This window comes from Grampus griseus (assembly GCF_964374135.1).
Source record: "Grampus griseus genome assembly, chromosome: 2".
In the NCBI taxonomy this organism is placed as follows: domain Eukaryota; kingdom Metazoa; phylum Chordata; class Mammalia; order Artiodactyla; family Delphinidae; genus Grampus; species Grampus griseus.
Window position 1 is genome coordinate 54,615,699 of NC_139018.1, and position 12,592 is coordinate 54,628,290.

The following is a 12,592-nucleotide window of genomic DNA, read 5'->3' on the forward strand; positions in this document are numbered from 1 at the left end:
CAAAGCCTAAAACATTTACTATCTGGCCCTTTACAGAAAAAGTTTACCTGACCTCTGCTTTACACCATCTCTCAAGACTCAATTCCTATAACTTTATCCTAAAGTAACTTAAATCCCAAAATATCAACTGAATTTCCTCATTCTTACCCTGCTGTTCCTCAAAAGCTGCCCAAAGCATATGCACCATGGGTTTCTTTGGGAGATGAATTGTGCAAGCTCTGCTGAAGACATGCCTCACTCCTTCAATGCTATGATTTTCCATATACTTGGCATACTACATACAGAAACAGAGGAAATACTGAAAAATTTACAGTTGAACAAGCCATTAAATATGTGACAGAACGATAAAATTCTATTTTTAAACCCATTCAGCACCTTTATTGAACCACTAGACTAGTTTCTGTAAGGAAGGACGAAGAGAGGCAACGAGGTTGGCATATGCAGCAGTCAAATCTGGTTGCAAGCAGACCATCTCCTAATGCAACAGATATAGTTATATGAACAACATTCAACAGAAGTACAAAAAAGGTTAGTCACTAGATCAATGTTTATAATATATTCAAGTTTCAGAGCATATAATTTTCTTACCTTAATCCAAAACTCCTCATAGAGGGCACATGATATGACACATCTTTCAAAGAGAACCACAACTCGTTCATGAGTCCCATTTTCAATTTCAAATTCTAAGTATTCTTTCCAGTTTTTCAGTTGTGCCTTTTCCAATGGTTTCACATGAAAATAAGGTCTTTTAATCTGTAATAAAAGCATGACATGACAATGAAAGTAAACCAGTACCAACACCAAAATATGTATGACTACAGTAATACAAATTATTTAAATTATAAATATAATAATGAACCAAAAAATTTTAATCACACCTCATGAGTAAAAAAACTTCTAAAATTAAAATCCCTTTAATTACTTAGGCTTTATAAATTGAAGAAATAATGTATTTTCCACTTACCCTGTCATTTTAATAGAACTACACAATTTTATGTTCAGAAAACTGTATTCTTTGCTGACTATTTTAGAATTGAACAATTCTAAACAGATTCTAAACAGTAACAGAAAGCAGATCAGTGTCCATCCAAAGATGAATGGATAAAGATGATGTGGTATATATACACCAATGGAATACTACTCAGCCATAAAAAAGAACGAAATAATGCAATCTGCAGCAACATAGATGCAACTAGAGATTATCATACTAAGTGAAGTTGGTCAGAAGGAAAAAGACAAATACCATTTGGTATCACTTATATGTGGAATCTAAAAAATAAACTAGTGAATGTAACAACAAAAAAAAAGGAAAGTAGATCAGTGGTTGCGTGGGGTAGGAGTGCAGTGTAGGTTATTGACTGAAAAGGGGTTCTGAGGTGACAGATTAGTTCTATATCCTGATTGTGGTGGTGATCACAATGCATATACATTTGTCAAAACTCATTTTACGAGCCAGTCACAAAAAACCACATACTACATGATTCCATTCATGTGAAAAGCCAGAAGAGGGAAACCTATAGGAACAGAAAGTAGATTAGCGGTACCTTAGGGCTGGGAGTTGGGGGCAGTAAGCAGATGAGGGAGTAGAGGGGTGAAAGCTAAAGAGTAAGGGATTTCTTTTCGGGATGATGAAAATGTCCTAAAATTAACATTAATTAAATGTTCTAAAATTAACTGTATGTACCTATCTGTGAATATACTAAGAACTACTGAACTGTACACTTCAAAATGGGTGAACTATATATGGCATGCGAATTACATCTCAATAAAGATGTTTAAAAAAAACAAATAAAGAATTAGAATTCTGAAAAAAAAAAAAACCTCATTTTACTGTACCTAAAATAGGTACATTTTGTTGTACATAAAACTCAATGAAATTGATTTTAAAAATTGAACTGTAATAAAATGGTTCAGATTAAAGATAATTTGCAATTCATGTAAGTCTGAATTCAATGTTTCTAAAATTGATAATGGAAAATGATAAAATAATGGAAAACTGATAATGGAAGCCATAGGTAGGACAAATACCTCATCACTTAAATAAGCAAAACTAAAAGGCAGAGACATCACTCAAAACTAAAACAAAAATACATTACTCCTATCTGTATTTTGAAGCATATAATGACAATAACAAAAAAGCAAGCACTTACACCTTCTTCAAATGTCCATCTTTTACTAACTTCATGCTCATTATAATTAAACATTTCTTGATGAATTTCAATGATTCTATGTCTCATGTTTTCTATTTCAGTAATTAGCTAGGGAAGAAAAAAAATTTTAATCACACAAGTTATATACTGAAATTTTAAATATCACTGCTTACATTTAAGTATTATCCACCCATACTATAGTCTTAGAATAGTGATGGGTTTTTAACCATTATCAATTATGTGCAAAGTACAATTAACAATACTGAAATCTGTAAAAGTATTTCCTAATAAACTACTTTCTCATATGCCTTTTTAAAAACAAAAAACAGGGCTAGTACATCACAACATAGGCCAAATAATGCTTCTAAGCTAACGTAGTTTTTCAGGTATCTCATAGTAAAACACATTATCTACTCTAAATCAAACAAGCTAAAGAATTCCCACCTGCCTTAATCAGAAATTGATTTTATATGAGCTACAAGTCACACCACACATGCAGTCAAGGGACATAAAGTTTAGTTTCTCATGCACTGAAAGATTTTTTTTTAATAAGTCTGGTTACCTTTGCTGGATCAGTTATGTCTTCAATTCCTGATGGTAGATCATCACCAGGAGGACCATCATCACCACTATGCCCATTTACAGAAGCTAATTCCCTTCGCAGCTGAATAAACTGTTCACCAGTTAGAAGATCTCTAGGTAAGTTATTCTGTATATGTTCTTTAAATCTAAAGGAAAACAATAAAAATACAAGCTTTATATATGAAGTATAATTTTAGATCCCACATTACATTTCTACTACACATTACTCTTTCAAAGGAACTCTGATTTAAAGAAGCCAAAACACCACACCCTTTCTCCTTTTCTACAGTAATAACCTACCACTTGATAAAACAGTCTACAGACATCTTCATTTCCTTCCTGCCTTTGCAATGGAATGAAGAAGGCGTGGACAAGTCATACATTGAAATCCTACTTCTGTCCATTACTAATTATTTGACTTATAGGAAGTTTTTCCCTTCTCTAAATCTTGGTTTTTCTCATCTGTCAAGTGACTGTGAAATTAAATACAGCAATCCATGTTTAAATTATAAATGATTACTTACAAATGATCAACAAATTTTGCAGTTCGTTCCTCACCTCCCAATTACTCCTGAATTCACATGTCTGTGCCAAACACTCCAATGAAATTGCCCTAATTAAAGTCACCAAGTACCTCTTACATGCAAAATTAAATGGATACTTGTTTTATAGTACAGCATCTATCCTAATAATGTCCTCAGTACTTAAGGCTGTTAACTAACCTTCCTTTTAGAATCTTCTTCACCCTGGGCTCTGAGTTACCACTTGGTTTTCCTCCAAGTCTCTGACTGCTCCTTGATTCCAGCCTGCCCCCAAATGCTAGTATGCCCAATGATCCCACTCTGCATTTTGTTCTCATCTATTTTTATATACTTTCTGTCCAATCTTATTAATACAGCTTGAAATAATAAGCATACTATGATTTTAAAACTAACTTAAGCCCAAACCTTTTCCCTAAATTTCAGATTAGTATATACAACTGCCAACGCTCTGCATAAAGAAATAAAGATTTTAAGCAAAGAGTGTTTTGAAAAACATGTCATTTATCTACACACACTAGTTTATATACACACACACACACACACACACACACACACACACACACAAACTTTAATCAAAAACACCAAGTTGAAGAGCTAAAGTATCTACACCATCTCAATTTGGAACCTTATATACAACGTGTCTATAAGTGTGTCACTTTCATCCACAAATCAAAACCCTCAGCATTTCTAATCTTTTTTTTAAATTATTATTTATTTAGGCTGCACAGGGTCTTAGTTGCAGCACACGGGATCTTTGTTGCGGCATGTGGGAACTTCAGTCGTGGCATGCCAACTTCTTAGTTGCAGCGTGTGGGATATTTAGTTGCAGCATGCAGGCTTCATAGTTGCAGCATGCAGACTTCTTAGTTGTGGCATGCGGACACTTAGTTGCAGCATGTGAACTCTTAGTTGCAGTGTGATCTAGTTCCCAGACCACGGATCGAACCCAGGCCCCCTGCATCAGGAGCGTGGAGTCTTACCTGCTGGACCACCAGGGAAGTCCCAACATTTCTAATCTTGAATCTTGATATTGTCAACCACTAAGTTGCCGAATCTCTTCCACCTACCTTATCTCTTACATTCCACTGGATATTAGGTCCAATTTAGTCTACGTTCTAAATATGACTTCATGCCCTCCTCACTACAGCTAGATAAACATAAACCAGTCTTCCAGCCTCTGGTCCCACAGCTTCTAACCCCACCTCAATATTGCTATCAAAAATGTTATTAAGGGCTTCCCTGGTGGCGCAGTGGTTAAGAATCTGCCTGCTAATGCAGGGGACACGGGTTCGAGCCCTGGTCTGGGAAGATCCCACATGCCGCGGAGCAACTAGGCCCGTGAGCCACAACTACTGAGCCTGCGCGTCTGGAGCCTGTGCTCCACAACGAGAGAGGCAGCAACAGTGAGAGGCCCGCGCACTGCAATGAAGAGTGGCCCCCGCTTACCACAACTAGAGAAAGCGCTCGCACAGAAACAAAGACCCAACACAGCCAAAAAAGTTATTAAAAAGTAAACATGAAAAATAAAATAGTAAACAGGATCATATCCCACCCTCATGCCAAAATCACTTCAATGTTTACCCTGCATTCAGGTTAAAATCCAATCTCCTTGAAGTCTTTCATATTCTGACCTAGCCTCTGACCCAGACCTACCTCTTCAACCTAATTATCAGACATGGTTGTACATGTACCATATGCTCCAACCTTATGGATTTTTTCCCCCAAGTTTCTTAAAATTGATTTAGGTTACTGACACCTGGATTTTTATGGATTTTAAGACTTTCACAGGGACTTCCCTGGCGGTCCAAGGGTTAAGACTCTGTGCTCCCAATGCAGGGGGGGCACAGGTTCAATCCCTGGTAGGGGAACTAAGATCCTGCATGCCGCATGGCATGGCCAAAAAAAAAAGACTTTCACAAACATATGTAAATAACATTGGAAACTAATTTAAATTTTGCAAAATCAGTGGATACAGAGGCTTAACTTCACCTATTTTATCACCAGGAGGACAAAAATACAGATTGCCTTATTTAAAAAAACTTTAAATGAGGAAGTAACTCTCACATGTGTAGTATGAAAATGAATAGATTTAATACTCAAATAAATATTAAAATTAAAAATTGTCAAGACATAAATAAGAAACTTCAAATAAGGTAAAACTGAAAAATAACTACTTATAGAACATAAATTTAAAATAACTGGACTTCCCTGGTGGTGCAGTGGTTAAGAATCCTCCTGCCAATGCAGGGGACACAGGTTCGAGCCCTGGTCCAGGAAGATCCCACATGCCGCAGAGCAACTAAGCCCCTGTGCCACAAGTACTGAGCCTGTGCTCTACAGCCCGCGAGCCACAACTACTGAGCCTGTGTGCCTAGAGCCCATGCTCCGCAACAAGAGAAGCCACCGCAGTGAGAAGCCCGCACACCACAACAAAAAGTAGCCCCTGCTCGCCACAACTAGAGAAAGTCCATGCACAGCAACAAAGACCCAACACAGCCAAAAAATAAATTAAAAAATAAAATACAATAAAAATAAAATAATCGCCACATTATATATATAAACTTCTTTCACATGGTGATAAAATATGCATAATACTAAACAGTAATATTCCATTAGCTTTTTCTACTATAAAGCTAATATATTCAATATAGAATGGCTGAGTGCCTAATACTGGGTTGGCCAAAAAGTTCGTTAGGGGTTTTCCGTAAAGGAAAATACCTGTTCCTAGGTATTAAGGCCAAAAAGAATTAAAAATCCTCAGAAAATGACAGACAGGTGAGGATACAAGAGACATAAATTCAAAAGAGTGTTATCAGTGCTAAGATAAATGAAATAAATGTAGGTAGAGTGCTGGCACAAAAGACAAAACAGACACTTCCGTTTAGGTGAACTGGAAAAAGTGTCACGGAGAAAACATTAAGCTGTATGGGTCTTAAGGAATATGAGTTCACCAGACAAATGGAAAATGGAAAAGGTATTACAGTCATAAAAGCATAAAACATCACTGCCCTTTGGGAAATTATCAGTACTCAGGTTATGTCTAGAGTTTAAGAACTACCAGGGACTGGGCCTGAGGAATTAGATCATATCACAAAAGTACTCATGCTAAGGAGGACTTTAAATTAGATATATTCTTAGAGATAATGTTCAGTGTATATCCAATATACAAGCCTACACAATAGAAATATTTCTAATACAGCACTTAGTTCCTTTAGCACATGCTTCCTCTTCTACACTTTTGAGCAACTTGAGGGCCAAGTCAATGCATACATATCTTCTTTGGGCCTTTATTCCCACAACTTAAATGCATATCATCTGGTACATGGCAAGCGCTAAATAACTGACTTTAAATAGGAGAAGTATATTTGGCAAAAGAAAACATTTCAGCAGTTCTCAAAGCAATTAGTCATGTGAATTAGTTTACTTACATAAACTATAAGATTTACTTATACCAACACTACTTCTGAGTTTGCTGTACTCATAAGGAAAGTGTGTCTCATTACATTAAGTGAAAAAGAGTAGATTAAAAAGCAGTATGTGTAATGCAATCCACTAATCTCTATTATACTCATACATGCATTTTTAAAAGCCCAGTGAAATATTAAAAAAAAAAAAACCAAGAACTTTGGGCCACACTGTCTAGGTTCCAATCAGCTTCCACCCACTTACTAATTCTGTGACCTTTTGCAAATACTTTAATCTTTCTTTGCCTCTACTTCCATAAAACATAGATAAATAATAGTACCTATACCTATATCTGGTTAATTGTGACGATTAAATGAGTTATAAGGCACTCAGAATACTGTCTGTATAACTGTTTCCTAGTCATATTTTTTTCTTACCAACAATAGAATTATTATAATCATATATTTTACCTATACTTTAGACCCTAGAAGAACTGGTTTATGAAAGGAACCTGCTTTGTCCCAGAAAACTTTTTAAATCTTTAAAGGCTTTTAAAAAAACATTAAAAATATTTTAACTTTTTAAATTCAGTCAACAAATATTCACCAAGCGTCTCCACATGCCAACCCTTGTATTAATAATCTCTTTCAGCAAGTGTCTCCCTAGGTCATTATACCCTAGAAACCTGCCCACCTCCTCTATCTCATGAAAAACAGAGATGGTATATTCAGGTCCACATGCTTTCTGTTTCTAACCTGGGTCTACATAGCTTAGCAAATTCATCCACAGTTCTGTACAAACGTTTCATAAAGTTTTCTAATTTGTTAGTAAAGAAAAATTTAGAAAATCACTTACTTAATAACTACCTAAAGTTTACAGGCTCTACCACAATACTAGTTATAAAAATTATGACAGAAATATGGCAGTTATAGCAAACATTTATCAACACAGTCCTCATAACTTTCTTGTTCAGAAAGACTAAGTCCGTATTAGTGGGAGCCTTATTAATGGGATACTTTGAATACATCAGAAACATGGAAATCACAGTACACAGAACTAGTTGTTTTAACAGCACTCATTAAAATGAAATGATACCAGTCATAACAGATTATCATAGTAGAAAATTAAACTGAAATTATTTTTGATTGTTTGAATATAAACAGGACTTACTACATAAAATACATTCTTTGCTCTTTTGGATATAAGATGTTACGTGAATCACAAGAATGGACCTTTAGTAAATCATTATGTTTTAAATAAGCATCTATTATGTGCCATGTACTGTGTTAACCATGAAGAATAATTAAACTTAGATTCTTTTCTCTCATTCCTTCACTACTCTGAAATATCTTAGACAAAAGACAGGATTCCTATCGTTTCCTCACCTATAAAACAGATAAAAAGAACCTTCTGTCTAAAACCAGTAAAGTTCCTAAACATTTTATAAGCTATACTGAAAATGTCAAAATCCAGAAGTGTATATAACTTGCGATTATCAAGCAATAGAATTTATTCCTGTTTGCGTCTAATAGAATCTTACATTTCAAGAGAATAAGTATCCTCATTATTGGAAATTAATTACCTGAGTAATCACAAAAAAATGTTAACAATCTGATTTTTCCACTCACCTCTGAAAATGATGACTGTACAGCTGTGTTGGAATACCAAGAATACGATCGTATATAGCTGTAACTTCTCTCAGGTTTCCCTGTTCATTTTCCCAGTTTATATACATTTCCCAGAGTCTGTCAGATCGGAAATCTGTTCCTGCAGCTAGAACAGCATGCTCAAAAGTTCTGTAAAATTAAATTACCTCTTAAGTTATCTTTCCAAGATAAAATCACTTTAAAAATATTATTTCTACATTTTGCAATATATACAAATATCAAATCATTGTCATACTCCTGAAACTAATAAAATATTTCTAAATTTTAGAAGATAATGCTAAATTCAAATTATATTCAACTTTATACAAGTAGAGATTAAAAGGAAGAAGGAATAGTAGAAAAGTGTATGACAGTTGCTTAAAAAAGGGAAAACGTAAAGGGAATAGGTAAATGTAATTTTATGTAACTGTATATTGTTTTATATGATATAAATTTGCAATGCAAATTACACAGCAAACATATAAGAGTAACACAGTAGACACTAAAATATTTGTTAAACTTGAAATGTCTGTTGAATAGATTCCTTTAGGGCAAAAGACAGACAAAATTTATCTCACTTTAAGAAATAATTTTCTGGCAAAACAACTCTCCAACAAGGGGTCCAGCTGCCTTGTCAGGTAATGAGAAATATACATATATTCTAAAACTCTCAAAATTCTCTCCTAATTCTAAAATTCCACAGTTACACTTTACTACAAAATCATTTATTTTAAAATACTTAGCTCATCTGAAGAGATTTCTGTAAGCAATTTTAATCACTGGATTTGATATCCCAATGGGATAAAATTTTAGGTACGTTTTCAAAATAAATATTAGAATCAAGAGGGATTTGTAACAGTATAAACTACACTACCTAAATTAATCTACAACTTTAATTGAATGCCAATCAAAGCTCTAGGAAATTTTGGATGGAAGAGAAAAAAAATTCTAACATTCATCTAGCATACAAAGATGCAAAACATTTTTGTAAAAGTACAAAGCAGCAGGCATTTTCCTGAAAGGTATCAAAAGAAACTAGAAAGCTACAATAATTAAAAGTATGGATTAAAAGATCTATATATATGTGAAAATTTAGTATATGATAAAGTATTTTAAATCAATGCACACAAATTTTTTTTTAATTTAAAATATAAAAAAATAATAAATCATTGCAGAAAAGATGGACTATTCCAAATGGAAAAAATAAAAGGTTACTCTCTGACTTGCAAAAGACACAAACTAAGGTTAATCTGTTTCACAAAAGACAAAAGCTAAATGCCAGATAAGTGAACTATAAAAAAAAGCCTATAAGAAGAATTAGAAAAAAATTCAAGATTTATATATTCTTGGCAAGATAGGCACAAAACTCAGAAACCAATAAAAGATTACAAATTGAACCACAGTAAGAAAAAAACAAAAACAAAAACCTCTATATGATAAAGATACCCTAAACAAAGATGTGCCAAAACCGGGAGAAATATGTTTAATACACATAAGGGATTGAGAGAACATGCGAGCGTGTGTGTGGGGGGGGGGGTACGGGCACACACGTGTATGTTTGTTTGAGATTTTCAAGAGAGTTAAAATACATGTTATTCCTCTGCAGAATCCCAAAGTGATTCAGGAAATTAACGCACCAGACACTAAGAAAACTGGAAGTAGCTGGAAGAGGAAGGATGACAGGTAATGAACAAAATGTTTAGAGGAAGGTTTGCTTAATGAATGGTAAGAGGCCTTGAACCCACTTTCCTGCTCAGCTATGGGATTTCAGAAGCTAGGTATATGCTCCCCAGGCAGATCAGATGATCCTTCAACGAAGAAACTGCTTGGTATAGGAATAAGATATAAAGATTCCAACACTGGGAGTCCCCCAACAAAAACCTGAGTAGCCACCTGATCATGCACTGTGAAGCCCTTTATGCCAGCTAACAATGTAGTACAGAACTTCCATTCAGTTTATTAGTATTGAATCTTTAACATGAGCAGAAATCCAGAGATCAAACGTATCAGAAATGAAAACAAGCAAACAAACAAAAAAGAGAAAACAGCACTGAGGGCAGGGAAAAATTTCAACTATCCTTAATACCCTCAAAGAAATGTTAAAAAGATATGCAGCCAGGGACTTCTCTGGTGGTCCAGTGGTAAAGAATCCACCTTCCAATGCAGGGGACGCGGGTTCAATCCCAGGTCAGGGAACTAAGATACCACATGCCGCGGGGCTACTAAGCCAGCACCTCAACAAGAGAGCCCATGTGCCTCAAACTACAGAGCCCATGCACTCTGGAGCCCACGTGCCACAACTACAGAGCTCATGCGCCCTGGAGCCTGCGCTCCACAACTAGAGAGAAGGCTGTGCACCGCAACAGAAGATTCCACAAGCCTCAATGAAGACCCCGCATGCCAGAACTAAGACCAGACACAGCCATAAATAAAATTAAATAAATAAATAAATAGGACTTCCCTGGTGGCGCAGTGGTTAAGACTCCACGCTCCCACGCAGGGGGCCCGGGCTCGATCCCTGGTCCAGGAACTAGATCCCACACGCATGCCACAGCTAAGAGTTCGCATGCCACAACTAAGACCTGACACAACCAAAATAAAATAAGTATTTAAAATAATAATTAATAAATATTTTTAAAAGTAAAAAATTTGGATATTAAAATAGAAAGATATGCAGCCATATAACAAGAATAGGAGGCTATAAGAAAAGGAATATTCAAAGAAGAGGAAAGATTCTTAGATACTAAAAATCTTATGGCAGCTATTAAAAATCCAATACAAGGTTCAAGGAAATACCTCAAAAAGTCAAACAAATCCTGGCAGATTGAGAAAAAGGAAAAAGGTAAGAAAATTAAATGATTAAAACAGAAGGTTTTGAACTATTTCAACTATTGAAAACAACAGAGAAAACCAAGAGAAAGAAATTATCAAAATAAGAATGTACACAATAATAACATTTCTAAGACTAGAAAGATGTGCTTTAGAACATCCCAGATTGAAAAGGCCCACTAAGTAAGCACAATTAACTAGAAAAAGAAAGTCCACACCAAAGCATTACAATTGCAGTTACAACAAAGATAAAGAGAACATTTAAAAAGCTTCCATGAAGAAAAACAAGTCACATAAAGAGAATTCAAAAGAATGGTATAATACTTCTCAAAAGCAACACCGGAAGACAGATGGAGAAATGCCTTCAAAGCCCTAAGGAAAAATTACTTTCACCTCAAAATTCTACACCCCACTGGACCATCAATTGTTTCAGACATAAAGATTCAAAAAAATTTTTTTCATTCCAAGCATCCTTTATCAGGAAGTTATGGGATGCACTCCTCTAAAAGGCAGGCATGAACCAAGAAAGAGTAGGATCTAACAAGCTCTAATAAATAGAGCTTGATACCCAGGAAAAAGGTAAAGACATCTCCTAGAACCATGATAATGAGGAAATCCAAAAACTGCTGTACAACAGAATCAGAATACAGCAACCAGTCCAGATTACAGAAGAGGAGGTTCCAGGAGGGCTATCTCCAAGAAGAGGAAAAAAAAATGGAATTTACATTTCTCAGAACATAATTCTCTTTTTGTAATCTTCAGATTAAGTAGAATAACACTAGATACATACATTTTTTAGTTTCAAAAAATAACTTATATAGCATTTGTACGCTGTGGAATGTCAGTATTAGTACTGACTACTGAAAGTAGCTGTTGAAGGGGGTAGAAAATTTTAAATGTTTAAAGAAAGCCAGGCAAATGGGAAAAAGGGGGAAGGGAAGGAAAGGGGTAATTACAGGAAGAACAAAAAGCTATGAAACTTATCCATACTGGAAAGATGAGGAACGGGAAGCAGGGTATAAGTGAACTAAAAATTCTCATCTACCATAACAGAATGATAATGTCTATAGGTAGTGAGAGAGAAGCAGAAAGCAGTAGAGTGCTATTGTTTTAAACATGTTGGAAAATATCAGAAGAAACGGCTAAAATATTTAAAGAGAGGTGGAGGGAATCACTTTTTGTTACAAGCAGTTTAACATTAACTTTTTAAATTACATGTACATATCAATAATTTGATGAAAATAAAAACAAAAAAAACACATTTTAAATTCCTATAATCAGTAACAAAGACAATCCCAAAGTAAAATGAGCAAATGTCATGAACAAGCAATGTAAAAATGCCTTATATAGACAGCATTTGAAAAGATGGTAAACCAGGATGACCAACCTACAGATATGTGAACTAAGATAATGAAATACTACTGGAGGTTAAAAAAAA

At 34.9% G+C, this 12,592-nt stretch overlaps 1 protein-coding gene across 6 annotated transcripts in view; it reads right to left on the reverse strand.

Moving 5' to 3' along the window:
* The window catches only part of PRPF39 (pre-mRNA processing factor 39), a 37,134-nt gene that overhangs the window by 5,761 nt on the left and 18,781 nt on the right, over positions 1-12,592 (reverse strand). For all 6 annotated transcript variants that reach the window (XM_082647248.1, XM_082647249.1, XM_082647253.1 and 3 more), the window contains 5 exons: positions 8,308-8,475; positions 2,713-2,878; positions 2,151-2,258; positions 589-753; positions 148-274 (listed from right to left, as the gene is read on the reverse strand). In XM_082647248.1, coding sequence (XP_082503374.1) covers positions 148-274; positions 589-753; positions 2,151-2,258; positions 2,713-2,878; positions 8,308-8,475 — 734 coding nt within the window. The remainder of the gene's footprint in view (positions 1-147; positions 275-588; positions 754-2,150; positions 2,259-2,712; positions 2,879-8,307; positions 8,476-12,592) is intronic.